Genomic DNA, 27,823 nt, shown 5'->3' with positions numbered 1-27,823 from the left:
ACATGTATATCTATGTGCATTAGAATATCCGGTAATATGTCTAAAATTGCAACTGTTATAATTTTGGTTGAACGTTGAGGCTGCAGACAAGAACAGTTAAATAAATACATAAAATTAAAGCAAGGATGAATTTGGCTTGTTATTTGCAAGTATGGTATCAGCTGTACCAAGATTCAGTACGTATTTTTGTAAATAGGTCGCACAAAGCTTGAATGTTCTTGTTATTTATTATTTACATAAGGATATATAATATCATCTACTTTGTGCTTGAGCTTGAAATGTTTTGTTCAGTTCAGGAGCAATTTCACCTTCAGAAACAGTGTCCTAGCACCAGCATGTTCAAGCAGCTGACTCAACCTTGTGTGAAAGGTAAGAAAAATGTATTTTAAATACAGCATGTTTATACTTTTAATCTCACATGAAATGCACCATGTACTCACAGTGAAAGGCTACATCTATTTTAAATGTTGAAGCCTACACCACATATTGACATTGGTGCTAATTTGCTATAAGGAAACCTATGTGATAAATTGTAAACTGCCTTCACTAAGGAGACTAGGGGATATGACATTTACAAACAAACCTTTGAAATTATTGTTATTTTTGGCACTTAATAATAGGGTACCTTTACAGTCAAAGAAAGCAGCTGTCGCTCTACCTCACATAAACTGTTTATATACAAAAAACAAAAATCTGATCAAAATTCTGATTGACACGATGTGTTTTTGAGTTACAGCATCCAGCAGCCTGGCTTGTGGAATACATAAGCTGCCTCAATGTTTTTTTGTTACTCCTGTCTGGTTGTTTTCGATACTGGCATCAGCTGATTTCAATTTTCAAACTGACAACTTGAAGTATTTTTCTTTACTTGGTGTTTAAAATTAGATAAGGAAACATAGGCAACTATCTTGGAAATTACTATTTCCGTTTCAGAGCATATTTTCAGTAATAGCAAGGTAAACAAAAAGGCCCTTTTTACAGTCTTTCAATATTAATATGATAGGAAAAAAGGATCCATTGTTTTCCCATTATAGATGACATTTTAGTAACATTAAGTTCTGTCATTTTAATACTATGTGTTTATGAAAAAGATCAAATAAAAACAACTGATTACATATTTTGCATGTTGTCCACTTTATCTTTAATATCCTGTGATAGGGGCTTATGCTAATGGTGGATGCCCTCAAATAGCTGTGTCAGAAAGCAGTTGAAAGCAAAAACCCTGAAAACTAAGTAGAGCATTAAGTTACATGAGATTAAGCTGACTAATTTGCTGATTTAGTTGTGCCTTTGTTTTTGGTGTTGTCATGAAAGATCAAGAGTCATACAGACAATTGCATAATGGCATTCCAGACTCATAGTAACAACAAGCAGCAATGGTCTATTCTTTGGATCCTCGGTATCCTGCCAAAATAAAAACAGAGCAAACAGGAACTAACCCCAAGTGGTACCAGGATGATGCCACAGAAGATGTTCCCTTGTTCTTACTGTAGGTGTGTTGAATATTGTATTCTTTGATTGCAGATGCTCCCTTTAAGAAACCCTCTCTAATTCACAGGAAAGATAATTGTGGGATGAGGGGAAAGAGCTTAGATTAAACAGGGCTTTCCCTTACCTTAAAGAATCTATAGAAGATAAAACCCCAGAGTATATTCCCTTGAAGGGCCCTATTTATGAAGGGAAAAAAATCTTGTTAAAGTTGATTGCTGGGAAAACAGCCATGAGTTGAGCTCCTTGGTGTATTTGTCTTCTGGCAAACTTGACCCTTGTCTGGACTGGAGTGCAGATAGTAAACCGCAAAGACCACCTAAGCAGTGACAAGTGCGCTGTGGGACAATAGTAGAAGGACTGTCCCTATTGGGACTGTTATGCCTGCAACCACCATAAATTACAACCCCCCTGCATTGGCGAAGACTAGCACAGCAAGGAGCCGCAAAATGGTTACTCTTCCTTGAATCAAATTTGTTCTGAACCATGGTGTGACTGCCCAGGCATTTTGTATGGTGTGGACAGATGTGCTCGGGCTGGGGAGTTGACGGGGAGAAATGCAAATATTGGTTAGCATGTGTATCAACAAGGCCAGTGAATTGCATTTGCATAATGAAAGGGGAAAATAGTATAACCCTGAATCTGGTCCATTTCCTCTTTGTATTAGAAAGTGATAGCAACAGGTCTTGAAAAAGGGCAGCAGTAGCCAGGCTGAGTTTTCAATATGAGAAACTGTGCTGACTAAAAACAGAGAAAGCTGTGGCACAATTAACAGGTTTCAGGGCAGCAAGTGCAGTAGGCTTCTCCAGAATAAAAAACTGAAATAGTTCTTCAAACCATATTGCAAACATTTCAGTATTTTCTGTCTGTTACAGAGGGAGTGATTGTGCTACATCCCTATCTAAGCAGATCCCGCAGTCCTGCTGGGGCAATTGAACAAACACTGATGGTAATGCGAGTTTTGGCTGCCTAGAACCTGCAAATTCAGGCCCACATAGAGAGGCAGTGTGGTCACTGGATAAGGGATTGGGCTAAGAGTGTGTCTACACGCCTGCTGGGAAGCGTAATCCCAGCTCATGTAGACATATGCTAGCTCTACTTGAGCTAGCATACTACAAATAACAGTGTGGCTGCGAAAGCACAGGCAATGGCTTGGACTAGCCAGCTGACTGCCAGCCTGTCCAAGGTCCTTTCACAGCTAGCTTCAGCTGCCACCCATGCTGCTGTGCCACACTGCTATTTTGAGCATGATAGGAAAAGCAGAGCTAATGCATGTACATCTACCCGAGTTGGAAATTATACCTCCCAGCTGTAACGCAGACACCCTAAGGTTACATTCTGCATGGCAGCTAGTTGCGTGCTTTCCAGAATGCTAAAAATAGTAGTGTAACCAAGGTAGCTTGGACAGCACCGCAGGTTAGCTAAGTTTAAGCCCACTGGACCCCCGGGTACATACTCGGGTGGCCAGCCCAACTTGCTGTGCTACCTCTGGCTACACTGCTGTTTTCAGTGTGATAGCTCAAGCAAGCCAGTGCTTGCCTCTCTATTCATGTCGGGAAGCATGCTCCCAGCTGCAGCGTAGCCATACCCTAAGAGTCAGGCAGCCTGGTCACCTTGGGCAATGGGGGAAGAGGGATAGCTCAGCGGTTTGAGCATTGGCCTGCTAAACCCAGGGTTGTGAGTTCAATCTTTGAGGGGGCCATTTGGGATCTGGGGCAAAAATTGGGGATTGGCCCTGCTTTGAGCAGGGGGTTGGACTAGATGACCTCCTGAGGTCCCTTCCCACCCTGATATTCTATGATTCTAATTCACTACCTCATACATCAGTTTCTTCACCTGTAAAATGGGGATGTAATAAAATTTAATTCTTGAGTTAAAGTGCTTTGAGATCAACAGATGAAAAATACTATAAGAGTAAAGTCTTATTATTCAGTCATTTTGTTATTTTAAAAATTATGTAACAATGAGAAGCACTCAGGTCAAAGCATTTAAGCACTGCTTGTCTCAGTAAACAAAAGACTCACAGGCAACTAAAAGGGCTATTTTCCAGATGAAGTTAGTGAGGTGCAGATGCAAGACACAAACTTCATTCCAGTTCTAACCAATTCCGACCCAACAGTAGCAGAAGTTGTATTACAGCAGCGTCTCATGGTTTAATGAAGGTCAGGGCCCCACTGTTCTGGGCTGTACACAAACCCATAGGAAGATGTGTCCTAAACTTATCCCATTAAGACCCCAATCCTGCAAACATTCACATCTGCGGGTCCAATGAGTTCAAGCAGATGAAATCCAAGAGATGTCTTATAGTGTTGAATGAACACACTTGGCTGTTTGCTTAATTTCTTAAACGGCATATCATTATACTGATGATAAAATGAGTCTACAGATATGAGAAAGTATAAGAAAGGCCCCTCCAACCACTTCATTTAATGATATATCTGCATTTCCTTTATATAAACTCTATTTCCAGGAATTTATAACTCTCCTAAAAATAGTCACTCAAGACTTGAACTTGGCACACAAAGTTTCAGCTTGGGAGCAATTTTGTTGTTGCTGTTATAAATTTTAAAATAAATAAATAAATAAATCTGTTTTGTCTGTTTATGTGCAAAACCTGAAGCATTTGAAGCATGCCAGTTTCAGAACACAAAGGTCTGCCATAACTCAGAGGTTTGATTTTAAAATTAAGTCCTGGGTGTTTACAATATAGATTAAGCCATGCTTCTGTTTCTAAACTAGAACAGGGCAGTTGGATAGCTTAGGGCAGAGGTGGGCAAACTACTGGCCACATCTGGCCCGCAGGACCCTCCTGCTGACCCCTGAGCTACTGGCCCAGGAGGCGAGCCCCCGGCCCCTCCCCGGTTGTTCCCCCTCCCTGACAGCCTCAGCTCACTGTGCCACCAGCGCAATGCTCTGGGCAGCAGGGCTGCGAGCTCTTGCTGGGTAGCGCAGCTGCAGAGTCGCAGCCTGACCCGGTGCTCTGTGCTGCGTGGTGGTGTGGCTGGCTCCAGCCTGGTGGCGCAGCTGCCTGTCCTGGTGCTCTGGGCAGCCCGGCTGTAGCGCCACCAGCCACCAGTGCTCCAGGCAGCGCGGTAAGGGGGCAGGGAGCAGCAGGGGTTGGATAGAGGGCAGGGGAGTTTGGGGTGGTAGTCAGGGGGCGGGGGTGTGGATAGGGGTCGGGGCGGTCAGAAGGCAGGGAACGGGGGGTTGAATGGGGCAGCGGGGAGCAGTCAGGAGCAGGGGTTCTCGGGGCAGTCAGGGAGAAGGGGTGGTTGGATGGGGCAGGGGTCGGGGGGGCCAGTCAGGAATGAGAGGAGGGGTTGGATGGGGCGGTGGGGGTCAGTCAGGGGACAGGTAGGGGTGGACAGGGCAGGGGTCCTGGGGGGGCCGTCAGGGGGTGAGAAGCGGGAGGGGGGGTCAGATAGGGGGCAGGGGCCAGGCCACGCCTGGCTGTTTGGGGAGGCACAGCCTCCCCTAACCAGCCCCCCATACAATTTCAGAAACCTGATGTGGCCCTCAGGCCAAAAAGTGTGCCCGCTCTGGCTTAGGGTATGTCTACCCTGCAATAAAAGACCCTCAGCTTGGCTGGGGCTTGGGCTTTGAGACTATAAAATTGCAGTGTAGTCAACTGGGTTCAAGTTGGAGCCTGGGCTCTGACACCCTGGAAGGGGGGGAGGGTGGCCTTTGAAACATTAGTTGAAGTTTTTTATGCCTTAAATTTTGCTAGCTTTTCATGAAGTAGTTTTTTTTTTTTAATAGGAATAGTCTGGAATTTGTTTTAAAATTATCCTAAATCCATATCCAACTAGGTATTTTTAAAAGCATGTTATTTACCTGCTAGGCCATGTCAGTTTATTTTTTAAAATCATATGCAGTAGCAAACTTTAATAAAAAAGAAACTGGCATGGCCTAGCAGGTAAATAACATGCTTTTAAAAATACCTAGTTGTATAGCTGTTGTATTTTTTGAAAAATTTTATAAAAATATGGATTTAATCTGATTTTTAGGCTATTCCATTTACCTGTCTGATATGAGATCAGCCAACCCCACTCAGGGCTCTAAAGTAGACTAAAGACTCGTGTCACAATAGCTGGATCTAGTGAGTGAAGGGAGGCTCAAATTTCAGCCTTAACCCTGAATTTTGTAGTCACTCCTGGGTTCAAGTAAGGATCTCCAGGCAATCTGAATGTAGCTTATTGTAGTTTAATGAAGTACAGTGCAAACTTTAAAACAGAGTACTCACCATTCAGAGACTGAATAAACAAAAGCATATTTAGACAACTGTGTGCTGTTCTACATTCTACGTCACCAAAAGGAATAAGAGTCTGCTCTTTAAAACCCCCACACAAGTCCTAGCAGCACTGCAAATGCCTTGCAGGCTGATTTCAAATGTGTGCTATTTTAAAAGTTAAATGAGCTTTATTTCCCAGATCAGCATGCACTTCACGAGGGACAAACTGCTACTTTTTAGATTCCTTTTGTTAAGCAGCTTTGAAATATCTATACAATGCAAAGTGTAATATTTTATGTATATTAATATTTTCCCTATTGTGTGTTTAAAGTCATAATTATCTAAAAGGGATTATTGAGTAATGCTTTTGGCCTTCCCCTGAAAAGTACCTTTTGTGATTAGTCCAAACTAGCAAAAAAACAAAAAAGGAAGAATTGTCAAATATTACAACTGGTATCGCCATGAACCAGCATCTAGGTTTGTTTGTTTGTGTGTGTTTTTTTTTTAAAGGTAGCAAATACTAGAAAACTATTATTTTGACCTAAAATGTTGTTTTGCTTTCTTACCGATTCCATAATGAATCTCTTGAAGAAAAACTTGAAAGCCTGGAGGCTGAAGATCTCATGTCTCATCTGTCACCACGAGAAAACTACCTACACCAGGAGAAAAAGTGAGAAAAGTAATTAATAGTGAACAGAGCTATGGAACTTGCAAGGTCACTTTTTAAAACTAAGTTTGAAACAGTGTCCAAAAATCTATGAATGCCTCAGTAACAAGACTCACTGTCAAAAAATTCAACATAAGTTACTTAGTTACTTTGCAATAAATAATTATACTTGTTTTATTGTACTTGATGTTGCAAGTTTCTTCACAAGACACAGACCCATTAGAAAATCATTGAGGCAACATTAGATATTGCTAAGAGAGAGCCTCTTCAGCTTACTGGGAAAAAACTTTATGCATAGAATTTGGCAATTATTTATTTAGCTGTATTGTAGGTGGGGCTGATAGCACTGCATATAATTAAGCTTGCCCGACATTTCCCATTATAAGACCCTGTTTTCAGTTGCTTATATCTTTGCCAAAGTTTAACTCTTTGGGCTGAAATTTTCCAAGCCTGGTGTCTACTGTGGACTGAAATTGGAAATTTTCAGCAAAAACAGTTCAGCCATTTCTAAGAAAGAGATTAGGAAAATTATATTGTTTTACCTTGTGTGACAAAATTCCTCTTCCACCTTGGTGGGTCCTGCACTTTTTGGCGGATTTGCTCGCCTCAGAGGTTCACGGCAGCCCTCAGTTTGGCTGCTTCTGCTAGAGGCTCAAACCTGCCATTCACCCAACTAACCTCATCACTGGCCAGCATGGGGGAAACAGAGAACAATCCCTGCAGTCTCTGTGTCCCACCTAGTGGGTTGGGGACAAGCCAGAGCCCTTTCCAAATTAGATCTTCCCTTCTGATGTTCCTCACAGAGCAGGTCAACTCCTCCTGTATCCGATCAGGAATTGGGGGGATGGGAGGAACCCAGGCCCACCCTCTACACCCAGTTCTAGCCCAGGGCCTTATGGATAGCAGCTGTCTACACTGTCCCCTGTATCAACTGTGTGACAGCTACAACTCCCTGGGCTACTTCCCCATGACGTTCCCCCAGCACCTTCTTTATCCTCACTGCAGGATCTTCCTCCTGAAGCCTGATCACACTTGTACTCTTCAGTCCTCCAGCAGCATACCTTCTCACTCCTTGTGCACCCCCACTAACTGATGGGAAGTCCTTTTTAAACCAGGTGTCCTGGTTAGCCCACCTGACATAATTGATTCTAGTAAGTTCTTAATTGGCTCCAGGTGTCTTAATTAGTGTGCCTGTATTAATTTGTTCTGGCAAGTTCCTGATTGCTCTAGGGCAGCCTTTGCTCTGGTCACTCATGGAACAGAAAACTATTAATCCAGAGGCCAGTAGATTTGCCTTCTACCAGACTCCTGTACCCCACTGGTCTGGGTCTACCACACTTGTTAAAAAAATTCTTGAGACCTTTGAAAATTTCTAGCACCTCTATGCTTTTGAGTAGACTTGAAATTTGACAGGGGAAGGGGTGGTGGTGGTGATGGCATTTGTGTCAGTAATGTGCTCTGCCTGTGAAAATCTGCCCAAATGTGGCCAAGTTATTACGGTCTGAAAATTCATAATTTGCACATTTAGTAGACATATACTTAACTTTGGCTGCTAAAGTTTCTACATATTGCATCCTTTCTGAGCACCTAATGCTCAAAGCTCCGAGTGCTAGCCAGACTGTGTATGTGCCATCCCCACAGAGTACCCAAGCATGCTCCATCCCCTCACAGTTCCTACCTGTGACAGGACTACACATGTGCCATCCTGGGGCTACAGGGGCTAAGCCAGACTTTCCCTGTAATACCTGTTCCAGGCCTGGGACTGGAATTGAGAGCAGAGAGTCTGTCTCTTCTGTGCTCTCAGTGACACCTCCCACTCCACCTGCACTCAGGAATGTGGAGGAGGAACCATCTGATTTGATTGTTGAGGGGACAAAAGCCAGATCAGAGGAGGAGGAAAAGGAGCAGACTGGGACAATGTGGCTAGTGAGACTCGGAGTTTGGGGGGGGAGAAGAGACTGGGACTGGATGGACAGAGAGACTGGGACAAGAAGCCAGGGAGGAGGTAGAAACTGAGGTTAGATGAGAAGCCTGAAGGGCAAAATAGGTCTGGGACCTAGCTGTAGGAGAAGGAGGAGGAAGAGGAAAGACAGATCTGATGTGAAGCCAAGAGAGGGGAACTAGGACTTGCTTGGCAAGGAGAATGGGACTGTGTGGGGAAGGAAAATGGGACTTGGACATGGAGCCAGGATATGGAAGAAACAGGGACAGGTAGAAGGGAACAGGGCAGAAACAGTCAAGCTTGCAGGGAAACAAGATGAATCTGTGCCCACTACAGTGCACTCCCCTTCAAAATCTGGAACGGAAGCCAAAAATTCCTGAGTCTCACCCTTCCCCTGGTGTCATAAAATATTTCTGAAACCCACTTACAAAGTGTGTGGCTCCTCCCCCTTTAGTGCTACCAGTTACTCCATTAGCTCAAGTGGCAGAGGTCAGTGTGGTGGAAATAAAGATTCCAATCTTGCCTATGAAACATGCTTATCAGTATGATGCCACATGATGGAATTTCTCCAGGGGGGTGGGGGTTCAGTTTGCTTTTTTTAAAACTTGGTGAATCTTAAAATAAAGTTAAAAGAGCATTTAAATTGTGAAGTCAAGTTCTCAAAAATTAAGAAATGCCACATTTAAGGTAGCCAGTGCCGCCTTGGTCCCCTTGTGCATATGCATTATGGTACCCTTTAACTGCTTGATCATAAATATACTTTCTTCATTCAGTGAGTCTCCTTTTTTTAAGCACTCCTCCCAGTTTATTGTCACCTGCAAACTTGCTAAGGGTGCAATCCACGCCATCCTCCAGTTCATTAATGAAGGTATTGAACAAAACCAGCCCCAGGACTTGGGGCACTCCGCTTGATACCGGCTGCCAACTAGACATGGAGCCATTGATCACTACCCGTTGAACCCAATGATCTAGCCAGATTTCTATCCACCTTAGAGTCCATTCATCCAGCCCATACTTCTTTAACTTGCTGGCAAGAATACTGTGGGAGACCATATCAAAAGCTTTGCTAAAGTCAAGGAACAACATGTCCACTGCTTTCCCCTCATCCACAGAGCCAGTTATCTCATCATAGAAGGCAATTAGATTAGTCAGGCATGACTTGCCCTTGGTGAATCCATGCTGACTGTTCCTGATAACTTTCTTCTCTAGTGCTTCAGAATTGATTCCTTGAGGACCTGCTCCATGATTTTTCCAGGGACTGAGGTGAGGCTGACTAGCCTGTAGTTCCCCGGATCCTCCTTCTTCCCTTTTTTAAAGATGGGCACTACATTAGCTTTTTTCCAGTCGTCTGAGACTTCCCCCGATTGCCATGAGTTTTCAAAGATAATGGCCAATGGCTCTGCAATCCCATCCACCAACTCCTTCAGCACTCTCGGATGCAGTGCATCTGGCCCCATGGACTTGTGCTCGTCCAGCTTTTTTAAATAGTCCCCGAACCACTTCTTTCTCCACAGAGAGCTGGTCACCTCCTCCCCATGCTGTGCTGCCCAGTGCAGTAGTCTGGGAGCTGACCTTGTTCGTGAAGACAGAGGCAAAAAAAGCATTGAGTACATTAGCTTTTTCCACATCCTCTGTCACTAGGTTGCCTCCCTCATTCAGTAAGGGGCCCACAATTTCCTTGACTTTTTTCTTGTTGCTAACAGACCTGAAGAAACCGTTCTTGTTACTCTTAACATCTCTTGCTAGCTGTAACTCCAAGTGTGATTTGGCCTTCCTGATTTCACTCCTGCATGCCTGAGCAATATTTTTATACTCCTCCCTGGTCATTTGTCCAATCTTCCACTTCTTGTAAGCTTCTATTTTGTGTTTAAGATCAGCAAGGATTTCATTGTTAAGCCAAGCTGGTCGCCTGCCATATTTACTATTCTTTCTACATTGGGATGGTTTGTCCCTGTAACCTCGATAAGGATTCTTCAAAATACAGCCAGCTCTCCTGGACTCCTTTCCCCCTCATGTTATTCTCCCAGGGGATCCTGCCCATCAGTTCCCTGAGGGAGTCAAAGTCTGCTTTTCTAAAGTCCAGGGTCCATATTCTGCTGCTCTCCTTTCTTCCTTGTGTCAGGATCCTGAACTCGACCATCTCATGGTCACTGCCTCCCAGGTTCCCATCCACTTTAGCTTCCCCTACTAATTCTTCCCGGTTTGTGAGCAGCAGGTCAAGAAGAGCTCTGCCCCTAGTTGGTTCCTCCAGCACTGGCACAAGGAAATTGTCCCCTAAACTTCCTGGATTGTCTGTGCACCGCTGTATTGTTCTCCCAGCAGATATAAGGGTGATTGAAGTCTCCCATGAGAACCAGGGCCTGCAATCGAGTAAATTCCATTAGTTGCCAGAAGAAAGCCTCGTCTACCTCATCCCTCTGGTCTGGTGATCTATAGCAGACTCCCACCACGACATCACCCTTGTTGCTCACACTTCTAAACTTAATCCAGAGACTCTCAGGTTTTTCTGAAGTTTCATACCGGAGATCTGAGCAGTCATACTGCTCTCTTACATACAGTGCAACTCCCCCATCTTTTCTGCCCTGAATGTCCTTCCTGAACAGTTTATAGCCATCCATCACAGTACTCCAGTCATATGAGTTATCCCACCAAGTCTCTGTTGTTCCTATCACATCATAATTCTTTGACTGTGCCAGGACTTCCAGTTCTCCCTGCTTATTTCCCAGGCTTCTTGCATTTGTGTATAGGCACTTAAGATAACTCGCTGATTGTCCCACTTTCTCAGTATGAGGCAGGAGCCCTCCCATCTTACACTCTCCTGCTTGTGCTTCCTCCCAGTATCCCACTTCCCCACTTACCTCAGGGCTTTGGTCTCCTTCTCCCAGTGAACCTAGTTTAAAGCCCTCTTCACTAGGTTAGCCAGCCTGCTTGCGAAGATGCTCTTCCCTCTCTTCGTTAGGTGGAGCCTGTCTCTGCCTGGCACTCCTCCTTCTTGGAACACCATCCCATGGTCAAAGAATCCAAAGCCTTCTCTCCGACACCACCTGCGTAGCCATTCATTGACTTCCATGATTCGACGGTCTCTACCCAGGCCTTTTCCTTCCACAGGGAGGATGGACAAGAACACCATTTGCGCCTCAAACTCCTTTATCCTTCTTCCCAGAGCCACATAGTCCACAGTGATCCGCTCAAGGTCATTCTTGGCAGTATCATTGGTGCCCACGTGGAGAAGTAGGAAGGGGTAGCGATCTGAGGACTTGATGAGTCTTGGCAGTCTCTCCGTCACATCGTGAATCCTAGCTCCTGGCAAGCAGCAGACTTCTCGGTTTTCCCGGTCGGGGCAGCAGATAGATGACTCAGTCCCCGAGGAGGGAGTCCCCAACCACCACCACCTGCCTCCTTCTCTTGGGAGCGATGGTCATGGAACTCCCTTCCCTAAGACAGTGCATCTCATGCCTTCCAACCGGTGGAGTTTCCTTCTGCTTCCTTCCCTGAGATGTATCATCTAGTCCACTATCCGCATTAGTACCTGTGGAGAGAACATGAAAATGGTTGCTTACCTGTATCTGCATTGCTGGTACATGGACGCTCCCCTTTCTTTTTCTGGAGGTCACATACTGCCAAATTTCTTCACCGTCCTTCTGTCCCCGCTGCGCAGCCTGTTCTGAATCTTCAGAATTTTGTGCCCGTAGAGCATATCCTGACGTCTGTCCAGGAAATCTTCAGTTTCTCTTTTGCAATGCAGGGTTGATACTTGTTCCTCCAGACCTTGAACCTTCTCTTCCAATAAGAGCTTGGCGCAAGGGAGGAAAAACAGTGCAGTGGATAAGGCATTAGTCTAGAGGCTTGGGAGACCCTTGTTCATCTGCCATAGACTTCCTGTGTGACTTTGCGCAAATCAGTTTGGGTCAGATTCACAAAGGTATGTATGTGCTTACATGCCCTGGATAGCTAGACAACAATAACGGCTAAGGGGAGACATGATCACAGTCGACAAGTATCTGAGGGACTCTGATTCCAAGAAGAGGAGGAGGATTGCTCAAGGAGAGATGAAAGAAGGGACCGTAACTAAGTGAAATGGAATGATATTAAAAAGATAAATTAAGACTTCATACCAGTTAAGATGTACTAATGACAATAGTAAATTCCATTAGGACCCAATTCAGGAAAGCAATTAAGCATTTACCTAACTTTAAATACAAATAATTTGACTGAAATCAATGGTACTACTTACATGCCTTGCTAAATCAAGGTCTTAGACTCTAGATCATAGGATAGTCTTCCAACTGAAGTGGTGGTGGTCCTGTCCTTTGAGGCAGTTAGATTTGATCAAGTAGTAGAAAATACAGATGAATTATAAGACTTGAATATATAAATTGAGAGGCCATGCCAAGTGTATGCAGTGGTAGTCATGAAAGAAGCTTTGGGATTGTGTGTAGGAGAGAAAAGGATCAAGAGATATGTTTCTACGCTTCGGTTATGTGCATTTGAGGTTGTTTACAATCCATGTGTTATCATCCATACGTAATTTAATTACTTGCTCTGGATTTTTTTCCTTCAAAAATAATACAGAACTCAAACATCATATATACTTTGCATCTCTAATTAATATTTTAGGGCAAATATTAACCAGCCTATTTTCATGGAATGTTTGAACTAAGTTAACTTAAGTATAAAAACTGAAACAAGCAAATGTTAATATTGTTTCTACAGTCACTGATGTAACAATAATAGTAGTTGTACACCACCAGGCTGAAAATCAACTCCCTTTATGTCCAAACAATAGAGTGAATCACAGAATTCTGACCTTGATATATAATGTGATCATGTTGTAATTATAGCCCTTGTACTTTGGGTATAAACAGACTACATTATCAGTAAATGCTGGGAAGTACTGCTTCTTCCTGCAATTTACAGAAAACGACTGGGGTGATAGTATGAAAACTATGAAGCTTTAAGATAATACAGGAGAGAAAAAATCTTATTTTCTGCAAATGAAAAAAAAATAAGCTGGTTATTTGAACTACATGGAACCAGCTTATTGTTGGCACCTAAATTCTGTAGAAGAGCATGGCTTACAAATTTAAAGATTACAAAAATATATATAATTCATAAAGGTCAGTGCTGCTATTTTCATGTCCAAAGCAAAGAATTAAATCCTCAATCCATGTCACAGCTCACATGTTCTCGAATGGCAGTGTGATGAAAGAAAATTCCTTTTATTTCATGGCAAAATCTGCCATAAATTTGTTCTCTTTGTGTCCCCTCAGTGCAAGCCAAGATAGATATAACAAACAGATGTTCTTCAGCATCACCTTAATCTCTGATTTGGATAACACTACTAGCATGCACTCTGATGTATTTTACTGAGGCAGAGACAGGAGTATTTGTGGGGAGTACAAGTGACCTTGGACCTGATTTTCAGAAGTCCTGCACACCTAGCAGCTCCAGTCTGACCTCAAATGCAAATGTGAGTGCTCAGCACTTTGTACAAATCAAAATCTTCAATTAATTTGCACACTGCTGAATACTGAATAATTAAAATAAATAATAATAAAATCATCATTATCACTTTCCTGAAAACAAGGCAGTACATGAAGTTCTCAGTTGGAAAGTCTGTTCTCCCCTGGATGGGCACACACAGCTCCCGTTAATGTTAATTGCTATTTGAACAGTGGTAGTTGAGCAGTTTCTGGAGGCTTCTGGTCTGACTGGCCGTCCTTTCTGCCTGATGTCAGATAATCCAATAAGAACTCTGATCACAGGGCCACTCCCAGAGTCCCTGCTCTGATGCATTCAGGACAGCAACGGGGAGCACGCAGCAACAGGAACAATGGTTTGGGAGCCACTGTTCCCTTTGCACAAATGCTCCCTGATGGTGCAATAAAGAAGCTGTTCCCAAGAAGAAGAAGAGATCCCACCAATGAACGAAGTGGAAAAATGGAAAAAAAAGAGAAAAACAGTGCTGGGAGGCAGGTTATATTATTCATAGATTCAGAGACCACCCGTGCCTGCCAATAGTGGGGTTGGAGAGAGTGAGGGCAGCTGGCAATATTCAGCAATATTACTGAGCATGCTCACTCCATGTACAAGCCAAGCAGCAAATCTGCAAGAAGCATGTGATCCTGCATGCTCCCCCCCCGATGTCTTGCCTCTATGTGGATTATAAAGCCAGAAGGGACCATTCTTATCTTGTCTGACCCCCTGCATAACACAGGCCATAGGACTTCCCTAATGTAATTCCTGTTTGAACTAGGGTAAATCTTTTAGAAAAAAACCCAATCTTGATTTAAAAATTCCAGTGATGGAGAATCCACCAGAACCCTTTGTAAGTTGTTACAATGGTTAAGTACCCTCACTGTTAAAAATGTGCACCTTATTTCTAACCTGAATTTATCTAGTTTCAACTTCCAGCCATTGTATCTGTTGTTATGCCTTTGTCTGTTAGAATGAAGAGCCCTGTATTATAAAATTTCTGTTCCCCATGTAGGTATTTACAGGCATTTTTAAGTTAACAGCTCTGGATAACTAGTATTTGAAAGTTGTAATTGAGCTGTCCAAGGTGGGATGGTTAATATTGATTTTCAATAACTCTTGGAACATTAGGGAACTTCCAGAAGACTTTAAGAGAGCTAATGGTGTGCCAAAATTTTAAAAGGTTAAATATGACAACCCAGGTAATTACACGCCTGTTAGCTTGACAGTGATTCCAGGCAAAATAATGGAATGGTTGACATGGGACCTGATTAATAAGGAATTAAATAAAATTAATGCCAATCAACATGGGTTTATGCAAAATAGATCTTGTCAAAGTAACAATGTCTTTATCAACTGAACTTCTAGTAAAAAGAAAAAGAGTACTTGTGGCACCTTAGAGACTAACAAATTTATTTGAGCATAAGCTTTCGTGAGGTACTGGCTGTAGCTCACGAAAGCTTATGCTCAAATAAATTTGTTAGTCTCTAAGGTGCCACAAGTGCTCCTTTTCATTTTGCAGATACAGACTAACATGGCTGCTACTCTGAAACCTGAACTTCTAATATCACCTAAAAAGTGTTGATGTCATATCCTGAGATTTCTGTAACTCATTTGACTTAGTGCCATATAACATTTTGATTAAGAAACTAGAACAATACAGATTTGACATGGTGCACATTAAATGAACTAAAACTAGGCTGACAGAGCAAACTTTAGTAGCTATTTTTTAACATCCTCAGTTACTTTTGGAATGGAGAGCACTTCATCATCAGCATATTAAGGAGTCTCAAAAAGACGCAAAATAACCCCAGAGGGCATTCTGACACTACAGTGTGATGCATGCATCATCATTAGCCAAAACATGGTTTTGAGACATCAGTACAGTATTACAACATATATTGTATAGAAATGTCAGGGTGTTCAACTGCAGTTGGGTTTTTCTGCAATTCCATTCAAAGACAGATTTGCTCAAGGACTCAGATATATAACAAAGATCCATATAATTATCTAGAGAAATGGACTCTCCCACTCTTGAAAAGCAAGTGCCATTGCCTTCCACTATTTGCCTGATGGTTTCAGGATGGTTGTATCCATCCACAACTTAAATCTCTTTTTGATATACATAAGAATTATTTTCTTCAACCTATCCCTACTCTATCCTTCAGCTATTTCTTGGGCTCACAGAAGCATTTTCATTTTGTTGGAGGCAGAAGCTCATCAGTATGTCTGCTTCCTTTCTTTAAATCTCTGAAGCGCTTTCATTAATCTCATGAATGGCACTTTATATATGTGATGACAAGGCTGCCATCAGCAATCCAATATTTTAAGTAACTTAGAATTCACTTCTTATATCCAATGAGAGGTTAATAATAAATCAGGATGTTTCCCCTCTGTCAAGCTGTCTTGGAGTGGCTCATGACCGTGAGTGCCAACCTCAGGGCAGACTGTTAGGAAGCAGAGCACAAACCCCAAATTGGTTGTGTGTTCTATAATTAGATTTCACCAGCCAAGTATCAAGTGTGATACTTCTCAAGCTCTGTAACAGCCTTAACATGGAGTCACAGGAAGTTCCCTTGGGTACTCCAATCTATCTTGCCACCTAGGCAAGCCTGTGTTTGTGCTAGATGGCCCTTACACCAAAAAAAAAAAAAAAAATCATCACCACAATATTCAGGTTACTTCCAGTAGCAAGGATCAGTCACTTATCCCAGGTCATTATCTTTCAAAGACAAGACTTGTAGCCAATCCTATAATAAATTACCTAAAGGTTTATTAACTAGGAAAAAGAAATGAGAGTTATTTACAAGATTAAAGCAAGTAAACATATATTACATAAATGAGTGACAGTCTTAGGTTTCAAGAAGTAATAGAAGCTGCTGTAATGAGTAAACTCTATATGTCCTTTAGGACTACCCAAGCTAAACAGCTGGGGGGATCCTTTGCATATGCTTAGAAATCTTGTCCTCTTCCTAAAGTCCATGCAGCATAGGGTAACAATTTCTTCTTAGTCCCTTCCTACAGAGCTCAAGCTGATGGGACAAGTGTTTGTGCATGTCTCCTCTTCATAGGTGGTGAGGAGCAGTCAACAAGTCTTTTGTCCACTGATGTTCCACAATGGCTTCTCTGGTGTATAGGGGGCCTTCCTTTGTTAGAGAGGAGATGACAATTCTTGTGGCAGACTAGTGTTTCACAGTTGGTAATGCTTCTCTCCTGATGGTGGGGGTTTACAGTTTTAACAACAAACACCTCTTATAGTTACAGAGCAGACACTTACTCTTACTTATAACATCTGTACCCCATGTTATCAGGTTATATTTAATAAATGCAGCATCCTACAAGCATTTCATAAAGGCTAACCATTAAATACATTCTTATAACTCTATCTGTTTTAACAATACTAATATGCAGGTGAGCCAGACTGGTTTCCAGCTATGCATTTGTCAGTGTTCAGTGAAGCCTAACGGCCTTGGCAAGAGATAACACCTGCTCTGCCAGAATCACCCTCTACCATGGTCAGGCCAATAACAGTATAATGATTTACTCCATGTAGAGTCTGTAGAAAATAGGCCTGCATACTCTACATGCATTGTAGATGAGTACCACCAACCTGGATGTTGCATAACTTCCCCCACTGATTTGTAATATTAAAACAGATATTATGGGCTGAATTCAATAGCAGTAATTTCCTAAGTGTCTTTGTGGGACAGACATTATAAAAATTAGAGCCAATTAGAGCCATCTGCAGCCACGTACAAGGTAATTTTGCTCCCTTATGAAAAATTAGGGGAGTCTGAATTGCAGGTTCCCATGGTCCTCCTGCCATGACATTTTTACTCTGTGACAGCAGCTCTGCAATGAAGCAAACTACATATTTCTGCCCTCAGCTCCCACTATTTAAGTGCTAATATGGTCCCCACATTGCCACACTATTTGAACACCCCACAAATATTAATGAATGTATCCTCACAAAGCCCCCTTTGAAGTACAGAAGTATTACCCCTAATTAATCTCCAGGGAGTTCAAGGTCACACAAGGAGCCTGTAACAGAACCAGGAACGGAACCCAGATTTCCTCACACTTAGGCTATGTTTACACTACAGCAGCTGCGCCAATGCTCTAAGCCGATAGGAGAAACCTCTCCTATCGGTGTAATAACACCTATCTCCGTGAGAGGTGTTAGCTATGTCATTAGGAGAAGCTCTCCCACTGACATAGTGCTGTCCACACCATTTAGGTCGGTATAAGGTATGTTCCTTGGGGGTGTGGATTTTTCACACCTCTGAGCGATGTAAGTTATATCAAAGTAATTTGTAGTGTAGATATAGCCTTAACCACAGGACCATATTTTGACTACACCCATGCTTGTGTATTACACTCTGCCAACCCATTCTACCTCTCTGAGCCTTTCTGAGTCTTCTCCCACTAGCGTCTGTCTCTTTTTCATGCTGCCCCCTAGGTCTCCCTCCACCTGTTTGTCAACCAATTCCACTCTCCAACTTGGAATCCCACCTAGAATCGCACATCTTTTGGATAGCTTTGTATTGCTGACCATCCTCTCTTTTAATATACATACAAAAACTGTAGTGTTATATGATATCTATACCCCCCAAATTCCTGGTAATACAAAACATGTGGCAGACTTAAACAAAAGACAGTTTTTACATCCCTTCCGCCCTCTTCTTTGTGTCTGTGCCCAACCTTATGTTGAGTTTTCCCCTACTCCATAACTAGTCCCCTTGAAATCAAAGTGAGTACTTGTACAGTAAGATATGAATCAACTTAAGTAAGGAAAACATAATGAGGCTCTTAGAGCCTGATCCAAACTCTTTCAAAGTCAACAAGAGCCTTTACATTGACGTCTATGGACTCTGAGTCAGGCTTTTAGATTGTAAGCACTCTGGGGCAGGGACCTCTCATATCTGTCTGTAAAGAGCCATGCACACATGATGCTGTAGTAATAAATAAATAAATAGTAATGCATTATAAAGCAGGTTTCAAGTGCCTTTAGCCATTCCTTAAGTAATCCCTGTCTCCACCTTCCCTGCAACCTTCAGAACCACTCCAAGTAGCTGAGGATAACATGAGAAACATGTAGTGTTTTCACAGAGGCAAGAGTAGGGGTTTAGAAAATCAAAATGAGACACCATAACAGAATTTCTGACTGTCCAAGCCAAAAAGCAATTGTTCCATTGCATATAACTTTGGGATATCTTCGCGCTTTCATATAAACTAATCTAGACAGCTAATATTTCAGACTTAACGTTAATTCCTATTTAAGTTATTAGTCTCCCCCCGCAGTGGAAAAAACACATGTATATATTTAAGGTAACCTTTGGACTAAGATCAAACATTGAATGCTTCAACCCCCAAAGAAAATCTTTTCAGAAAATTATGGAGAAATTTAACAAAAAAATGTATAAAGGAACTTCCATACCAATCTTATCTATAGGATGCACTACCATGAATGCTATATTATGCATCTCCATCTGAATGATATTGGGAGGCTTAGTTCATTGATGTTTGGAAGAGCTTTGATCTTCTTGGATGAGAGTTGTTACATGAATATAAAATATTACAAAGTAACATATTGTAGATTATAAAAGTTTTCTTTTTGCCAGGGGAGTAATGAATTCCATTATTTTCATGGTTTTGACATTTGGGAGTTTTTGTTGGTAGGTAGATAAGATAGGATAGTAAACAGCTGAACTAAATGCCACTCAGAACCTTAAGAGCTGCCAAGTTAAATCTTGGGCTACATAGGGGCTGGGGACTAGAAAAGAGAAATCATTTCAGTATACACTTACTCACATCAAGCAGCACACTGCTGCTGTACAAGAAGTCCCGTGGATGACCGTGAGATTTCTTCTGTGATTAAGTGTTCATCTGTGTCACTAGAGGGATCACAAAATGTGGACCTTAAGGGGGCCTGCATAAGACTCAATTTATCAGTGTACTAACGCCTACCTTAAAGCATGTATGTCGTCCCATTGAGTTCAGTAAGAAGATTATTATACACTATGCATTGTGAGCTAGCTGTGTTTGTAGAGTGTGTGTGTGGTGGGAATCCTTTAGGCCTCCCTAACCCTGCTGTGGAAGTGGAGTCCAGCTGCTTGTGCTGAATCTGTGTGTAGCTGACAAATGCCAATATTTAAAAAAGAAAAAAAAAATCCTGGAATGTATGGAAGCATGTATGGGACAAGGCAGAGCAGGTTAAATGAGGTCAATTAACCTTATAGGCTGCATATGGAGGAAAGCAAATGGAAGATGAAGTTCAGCTCGGAAGGAGCAGGTTGGGTCTGCATAAAGAGATGAAGCTGTGACCAGAAAGAGGCTGAGGCTGGAGGCTGACCAGAGCTGGAAACACAGGCTGAGAGGGAAAGGTTAGAGGTTATGTAGGGAAAATATGGGAGAAGCAGAAAGGGATGAGGTGTGGCTTCAGATTTGGAAGAAGAAAATAAAAAGAATAGAAATATCAGTATTTGAAGACTACATGGCTCCGGGAAGGAGGATAAAAGAGTTTGGGATGCAAGTGGTATTCTCATTCATCTTCCCTGTTGAAGAAAAGGCCTAGGCAGGGACTGTCAAATCGTGGAAGTAAATGCATGGCTATGCAGGTGGTGTTGGCAAAAGGGCTTTGGCTTCTTTGACAATAAGCTGATGTTCCAGGAAAGAGGATTACTGTGCTGGGATAGGCAGCATCTATCAAATACTAGGAAGAACATCTTTGGACATCGTCTGGCTAACCTGATAAGGAGAGCTTTAAACTAGGTTTTATGGGGGATGGTGACAAAAATCCAGCCAGTGCGCATCTAGGCTTAAGTAATGAAATCAAGGGGAAGGTCTTAAGTTCTAGAGAAGGGACTAGAAATCACAACCACACTAGAGAGGCAAGAAGAAAAGCAACAGGACAGTCTGCAAAATATCTTCGATGCCTATATACCAATGCAAGGAGTATGGAGAACAGGCAGGATGAACTGGAAGTCATGGTATTTGAAGAAAATCAATTATGACTTATTGGCACTTCAGAGACTTGGTGGGACTACTCCCATGATTGGAGTACCAGCACTGAGAGAAATAGCTTGTTCCAGAAGGATAGGTATGGGGGAAAAAAGGAGGAAGCACTGTGCTGTACATCAAGAATGCATACACTTGCTCCGAGGTCCAAGAGGAAGTGAGCGACAGACCTACTGAGAGTCTCTGGGTGAGGATAAAAAGGGAAAAGAATAATAGTGATGTCATGGTGGGGGGGGGGGTCTATTATAGACTACCAAATCAAGAAGAGGAAGTGGACGGGGCATTCTACAAGCTGGTAACAAGATAGCTAACACACATGAGCTAGTATTAATGGGGGATTTTAACTTCCCTGATATCTGTGGCAGACTATTACAGCAACACATATTATGTCCTGTGTAGGGGACAACTTTCTGAATTAGAAAGTTGTGGAAACAAGTAGGGAGTCATCCATTTTGGATCTGGTGTTGACCAACAGGGATAAATTAGTTGCAAATGTGAAGGTGATCGGGAACTTGGAAAGAAGTGATCATGAACTATAGAATGCAAGATCCTTTGGAAAGGAGGACATGAGAACAGCAAAACAAGGACACTGGACTTAAAAAAGGTGGATTTCAACCAACTCAGAGAAGTAGTAGGCAAAGTCCCACGGAAAGACCAATTAGGAAGAGAAGGAGTCGAAGCAGTTCATGAAAGATGTAATATTAGAGGCTGAACATCAAGCTATTCCTGTGCAAAGGAAAGATAAGAAGAGCCACAGGGCGCCAAAGTGGCTGCAGAAGGAGCTTTTTAGCTATCTAAAAACCAAAAGGGATACATACAGGAAATGGAAGGAGGGGCATGTCACCAAGGAAGTATTCAGGGGAATAGCGCAAGTATGTCGGGACAAAATCAGGAAAGCCAAGGCAAAGAATGAGTTACAAATGGCAAGAAATGTTAGAGATGACATTAGAGAGCTGGTAACAGAAGATGATAGGAAGGCAGAGCTGTTAAATGCCTACTTTGCTTCAGTCTTCTCACAAAAAACAACATACAACTGGATGACGCAAAAGTTACCATAGACAATAAAGGGGAAGGGATGCAGATTGGGATAAGAAAAGAACATGTCAGAGATCTTCTGACTAATTTGAACGAATTCAAGTCAGCGGGGCATCATGCTATTCACCCCATGGTGCTGAAGGAAATAGTTGAAGAAATCTTGGCGCCACTGGCAATAATATTTGCAAACTCATGGATGACAGGAGAAGTCCTGCAAGACTGGAGAAGGGCTAACATAGTGCCCATCTTTCAAACAGGGGAAAAGGGAGGAGCCAGGGAATTATAGACCTCAATACTAGGAAGCTACTAGATGAATAAGACATTCCATTTGTGAATACCTGAAGGGTGAAGGGGTAATCACTAGCATCCAGCATGGATTTACTAAGAACAAATCATGCCAAACCAGCTTGATTTCCTCCTTTGACAGTGTAACTGGTTTGGTGGATAGGGGGGATGTGTAGTTGCAAAAAAAAAAAAAGCAAATGCAATTTTAGGGTCCATTAATCGAGGCAAAGCATGCAAGTCACGGGAGGTGATAGTACCACTCTATTCGGTGCTGGTTATGCCTCAGCTGGAGTACTGTGTCTAACTATGGTCACCAATCTACAGAAAGGATATAGAGAAACTGGAAAGGATGCAGGGGAGAGGGACAAAGATGATCAAAGGAAGGAGCAAAGGCTGAAGGAAGTGGGTATGTTTAGTTTGGAAAAGAGGAGATTAAGGGGGGACATGGTAGTGGTCTTTAAATACTTGAAAGGCTGCTATAAAATGATGGAGAAAAGTTGTTCTGTCTTGCCAGAGAGGGCAGGACAAGAGGCAATGAGTTCAAACTACAGCCTAGCAGATTTAGATTAAATCACAGGAAAAACTTCCTAACTGTAAGAACAGTAGGCCAATGAAAGACTGCCTAGGGAGGTTGTGGAAGAGGTTTTCAAAAAGAGGTTGGATAGCCACCTGACTTGGATCTTGGCATCTTGGCAGGGAGTTAGACTAGACAACACTTGTGGTCCTTTCTAGCCCTACGGTTCTACAATTCTAAGAAGAGGGAGGAGACAGGGATGGAAAAGAGAATAAGGGAAAAGGATCAACATTTTATCCTTATCAAATCACTAGCTGAAGATGTAAAGATAGAAGATGTTAATCCTTTGAAAACAGTAGATTGGATTAGGCAAAGTAGTAGAGAGTTATTACGAGCTAAAAGAATGCAGGCTGGAGATCTATTAGCAGGATCTGCACATAAGGAACAGGCTGAGAAACTTCTTAAAGCTACACTTTCAGGGAAAATAAAAAGTAATTTGCCAGCAACCTAAATTTGTGACAGAAACACGAGGGGTAATATATGGGGCTCCCCCAAACATGGCTGAGGATGAAATTAAAAGGGCTATAGACAAGGACCAAATGCTGTTTGTTAAGTGACTGATTAGCAGAAAGAGAGAACACAAAACCATCCACAGCTGTCTGAGTAGTATTTAAAGGTGCAGTGCTTACCCAGTAAGGTGAGTATAGGATATCAACCCTTCTGGGTTAAATCATATTTGCTGGCCCCTTTGAGATGTTATAAATGTCAAAGGTTTGGGCATGTGGTGGCTGTCTGTATGGGGGAAACGAGGTGTGCTAAATGTAGAGGAGAACACTCGTATGAGAGCTGCATGGAAGGAACAGAACTACAATGCAGCCATTGTAGGGATAAGCACAGTACAGTATACGAAGGGTTTGTAGCAGCGGAAAAAGCTAGAGCTACACAAAGCTAAAACTATCAAAAAGAAATGCTGTGCAGAAGCTACCGAAATATATTCACAGTGGAATGTAGAGAAGGAAGAAAATACCAGTGTGGAAAAAAGCTACTGGCAGAACCACCTGCAGTTCAGAGCAGAAAAGATCATATAAAAGGGACAGATGAAGATGTATCGTTTACAGGCAAAGAGAAATGTATAGCATTTATGACTGGAAATGATAAACCTCACTTTACAGCGAGAGAAGGAGACTGAAAATAAAAATAACAAAAGTAGCAGAAAAATATTTGCATATAGGCAATCTCTCGATAGACTGCATTCATGCAATTTTAAATGACGGCAATAAAGTAGTTTAAACAGCATCATTCTAATGTTTTCTGCTGGAATGCACATAGTTTAAACACACATGGTCAGGAATTAAAGAAAGCTGGTTTTGAAATGGAAACATATTTAACGTGATATGTGTACAAGAAACATGGTTAGTGAAAATGTGTGTTTAGGCTGCCAGGATATGATGTAATCAGATGTGACAGAGAAATAAGAAGAGGAGGAGGGATCTGTATACTTATAAAGGAAGGTCTTAGTTATACTGACATAGAATTACAGAATGTAAGTTTTGAGATACCTCTGCAGAGTAACAGCACCCTTATACGAATCTTTAATGTTTACAACCCATGTAAAACCTAGGCACTCTAGAATTGGAAGAGTTAGTTAATGGTGTCAAAGACCTGTATGTTATTTGTGGAGACTTTAATAACCATAATGAATTATCAGGAAGCAGGAAAACTGCTTATAATGGCAAAAGCTTGGAACGGTTCACTGCCATGCACAACCTGGTATTGCTCAAAAGGTGGATGGAACCTTTTCATGTTTAGATTTGGGAATTGCAACAAGCAATGTAGCAAGTAAATGCAGCTGGGAAACCTATAAAGAAGATGGAATGGGAAGTGATCACTTTCCTATGCTAATTACATATAAAGGCCAAGGTAACATTGAAAACACTGAAGGAATTCTTACCTGGAGCCTTAGAAAAGCAAATTGGAGACTCGTTAAGAGTAAATGTGCTGAGTATCTAAGTACCAATTGAATAAGTGATAACCTAGAGGAATTTCATGATAATATAATTAAGGGAGTTATAGCAACAACCAACCTAATGATATGGAAGACATTGAATTGCCACAAACTCAGAAATCTAGTTCCCTGATGGAATGAAGATTGTAAAGCAGCATTTAAAGAAATAAATAAGTCAAATAAACAAACAAAAAAGTACAATGAATAGCAAGAACTTAATGAACTATAACAGATGTAGAGCAGTGGCACAAAGAATTATTAAAAAGGCAAAGAAAGAGTATTGTGGGAAAATGAACAAAGATTTCAAGGTTTCAGATATATATATATATATATAAGAAAGTTTAAAATAATGAATGGGATATGGAGTAAAAACAAATGTATACCTGGTCTTCTAGCAAATGATAAAGTTGAAAGTTCTAACATAGGAAAAGCGGACATTTTAGCAAAAAAGTTCCAAAAAGTTAGTAGTGATAGAAATCAAAGTAAAAGAGTTTTGTGAACAAAAACAAATGTTTGCTGAAGAAAATTGTGAGCTTTTACATGGCTGGGTAGACTATAAAGATGAGGCATTGAATGAAAATTTCAGCATACAGGAACTCAAAAAGAACTATAGACAAAAGAAAAATACAGCTCTCGGTAAAAAGATAGTATGTGTAATGCAATGCTTAAGCATCTACCAGAAAGGAGTTTAAGAGTTTTATTTAAGTTATATAATAATATATGTGGAAAAGGAATACTACTAGCAGAAGGGAAGGAAGCAGTGGCTACAAGGATAGGAAAACCTGGCAAATTACACACAAGACCTGATGCATATAGCCTCACCGTGTGTGGGGAAAATTATGGAAAGGATGAGAGATGAGTAGCTTACTTGGAAAAAAAAGAAACTATAAACTGTGTACAAAGTGGTTTCAGGACAGGAAGATGCACAGTTGATCATGATGTAATAGAAACAGCAATACAAAAAACATGAACAGATAGCTGTCTTTTTGGACATTGAAAGTGTATATGATTGGAAGGGATGGCTATGGAGGGAAGGCTTGTTGTATAAACTAACCACAATCGGAATAAGAGGAAGAATGTTCTGGTGGATAATAAGTGACAGAACCATATAAGTCAGGGTGGGGGCAGCTTTGTTGGATAGTTATAAACTTACTTAACAACACTCCCCTATGGAGTGCCATCAGCCCCACCCCGTTTAACATTACGATTAAGGATCTCCCAGAAAGTATATGGGCAGGAATAGGTATTACTTCATTTACAGATGACTGTGCAGAGGACCTAAGATGTTGTGCAGAAAACCAGTGAGGCACTCAAAAGGATTTCAGGATGGGGAGATACTTGGGGATTTAAGATTTCTCTTCCTAGAACAAAGGGAATGTTCTTCACAAAATAGGAAGATTGGGGAAAAGTGGAACCTATATCTCTATACAGAAAAGATATGAGTAGTTCAAAATTTTACATTCTTAAGAGTTACGTTCGATGGCACACTAACTTAGAAGGGTCATATAGATAACATCAAGACTAAATGAAAAGATAGGATGAATCTGCTTTAAAGTATTGCTGGGAACAACTAGGGCACAGATACAAACATGCTGATGCTGTGTAAGGCATTAATAAGTCCAGTTATAGATTATGGCTTCTAAACCTTTAATTGAGCTTCTAAATCAACACTGAAAAAAGTTAGAACCAATCCAAGCCCAAGCTCTGTGAATCCCAGGTGGTGTGAGTATTATGACTCTGCTGTGTGTGCTGCAAGTAGCAACTGGAGAAAATGCTTATAAATTTAAGGATGCGATGGTTAACCATTACCCAAAAGGTTAAATCTAATGGAAATGGTGAAGATAAGAGTACTAAATAAATACACAAGGACTGCTGGGAATTAAGTAGACAAGAAGTAACTGGACACCACAAATTCCCACATACTAACAGGGTCAAAAGCTGGGTAAAAGACTTGGGTGAAGATGGAGGTCGGGAAGAAATTAAAATTTTTAGTCATGGGAAATCAAACTATAGCTGGATGGTTATCCCTCCAATTGTGGAAGAGCAAGACCTTAAAAAATGACTACGAAGATTTATGAGTTTATACATGGTAAATGGGGTCAGCATTGCCAAATCTATACTGACAGTTCTAGAGATGACAACACAGGTAGAGTGGTAAAGGCCTTTTGTATCTTTGAATTTGTAATTAAGAGATCTGAGACTACACAATTTAGTGCCATTATGACAGCTGATTTGGTGGGCACACTGTTGGCACTGACCTGAATAAGGGATGTATACTCAATGATGACTGTTTATCGGGTATAATGGTGATTAGAAAGGGAATCTCGAAAGGCAGGAATGACTTAATCAATTAAATATTGTTCTTAATTATTGAGATTGTGTAATTAGATATACATATAGAAATAGTGTTGATTCCAGCACATGTTGGGATACTGGCCAATAAAATGGCCATAAGGCAGCAAAAAATGCCTTAAAATGTGGCGGTTGATATAAAGAGCAAACAAGAATTCAAAAGTTTGGTGAAGAGAGACCTTAAGAAGGAATGGCAAGCACTATGGAGAAGAAAGGATGAAGGTTCAATGAAATGTGTTCTGAACTTGAGGATAATGGAATACTCAACAGCTATGATAGAAGAAGAAATGAAGTAACTATATTTAGAGTACTAGCAGTTCTCCGTGACCTGAACGGTAATTTATATTTACTAAACAAGCACAAAGATGGGTTGTGCGACACATGCAAAATCCAAGAAACAGTTGAGCATCTGCTGTGAGAATGCAGCAAGGATTACACAGAAAGAAAGATTCTATATGAAGAACGGAGACACTGCAATGTGAAAGAATACAGTCTGAAAGAACGGGTGAGCATGCCGGGAAAGTGGGGTAGCAATAAAAAAAGCATTGCTTTTCAGGAGGTCGAGTCTCAGAACCTTTATCTGTCAGGGTGGCCCTTTGATAGTGTGAACAAGCTCTTTTTGTAGCTGCCTGTACCACCCATGCACTGGGGGCAGGATGGGAAAAATAAAAATTCAGCTCCTTTGGCTCTTTTCTGTGTAGGGGCACAGGATTCTGGAGCGTGCCATATTGCTCGGAAGATCCACCTTACTCAGTCCCTGAGATTGCAAGATGTCCAGGAGCGGGCGTTGTAGGTCCTGGACCTCCTCTAAT

The 27,823-nt window shown here is 41.6% G+C and overlaps 1 protein-coding gene and 1 long non-coding RNA gene across 5 annotated transcripts in view; one reads left to right on the top strand and one right to left on the bottom strand.

Moving 5' to 3' along the window:
* ASAP1 (ArfGAP with SH3 domain, ankyrin repeat and PH domain 1) overlaps positions 1-27,823 on the bottom strand; it is a 329,105-nt gene that overhangs the window by 283,768 nt on the left and 17,514 nt on the right. For both annotated transcript variants that reach the window (XM_073330123.1, XM_073330124.1), the window contains exon 2: positions 6,286-6,372. In XM_073330123.1, coding sequence (XP_073186224.1) covers positions 6,286-6,344 — 59 coding nt within the window. In that variant the 5' untranslated portion in view covers positions 6,345-6,372. The remainder of the gene's footprint in view (positions 1-6,285; positions 6,373-27,823) is intronic.
* The window catches only part of LOC140906357 (uncharacterized), a 34,264-nt gene that overhangs the window by 4,244 nt on the left and 2,197 nt on the right, over positions 1-27,823 (top strand). The window contains exons 2-6 of one of the 3 annotated variants that reach the window (XR_012157079.1): positions 292-369; positions 1,315-1,493; positions 2,364-2,437; positions 6,311-6,389; positions 13,599-13,680. This is a non-coding gene — a long non-coding RNA (uncharacterized lncRNA). Of the gene's footprint in view, positions 1-291; positions 370-1,314; positions 1,494-2,363; positions 2,438-6,310; positions 6,512-13,598; positions 13,681-27,823 lie in introns of those variants that run through there. The other 2 variants (XR_012157078.1, XR_012157077.1) reach the window with 2 other exon arrangements.

This window comes from Lepidochelys kempii, chromosome 2 (genome assembly GCF_965140265.1).
Source record: "Lepidochelys kempii isolate rLepKem1 chromosome 2, rLepKem1.hap2, whole genome shotgun sequence".
Classification (NCBI taxonomy): Eukaryota; Metazoa; Chordata; order Testudines; family Cheloniidae; genus Lepidochelys; species Lepidochelys kempii.
The sequence above is the reverse complement of the archived record's forward strand: the minus strand, read 5'-3'. Positions and strand labels throughout refer to the sequence as shown.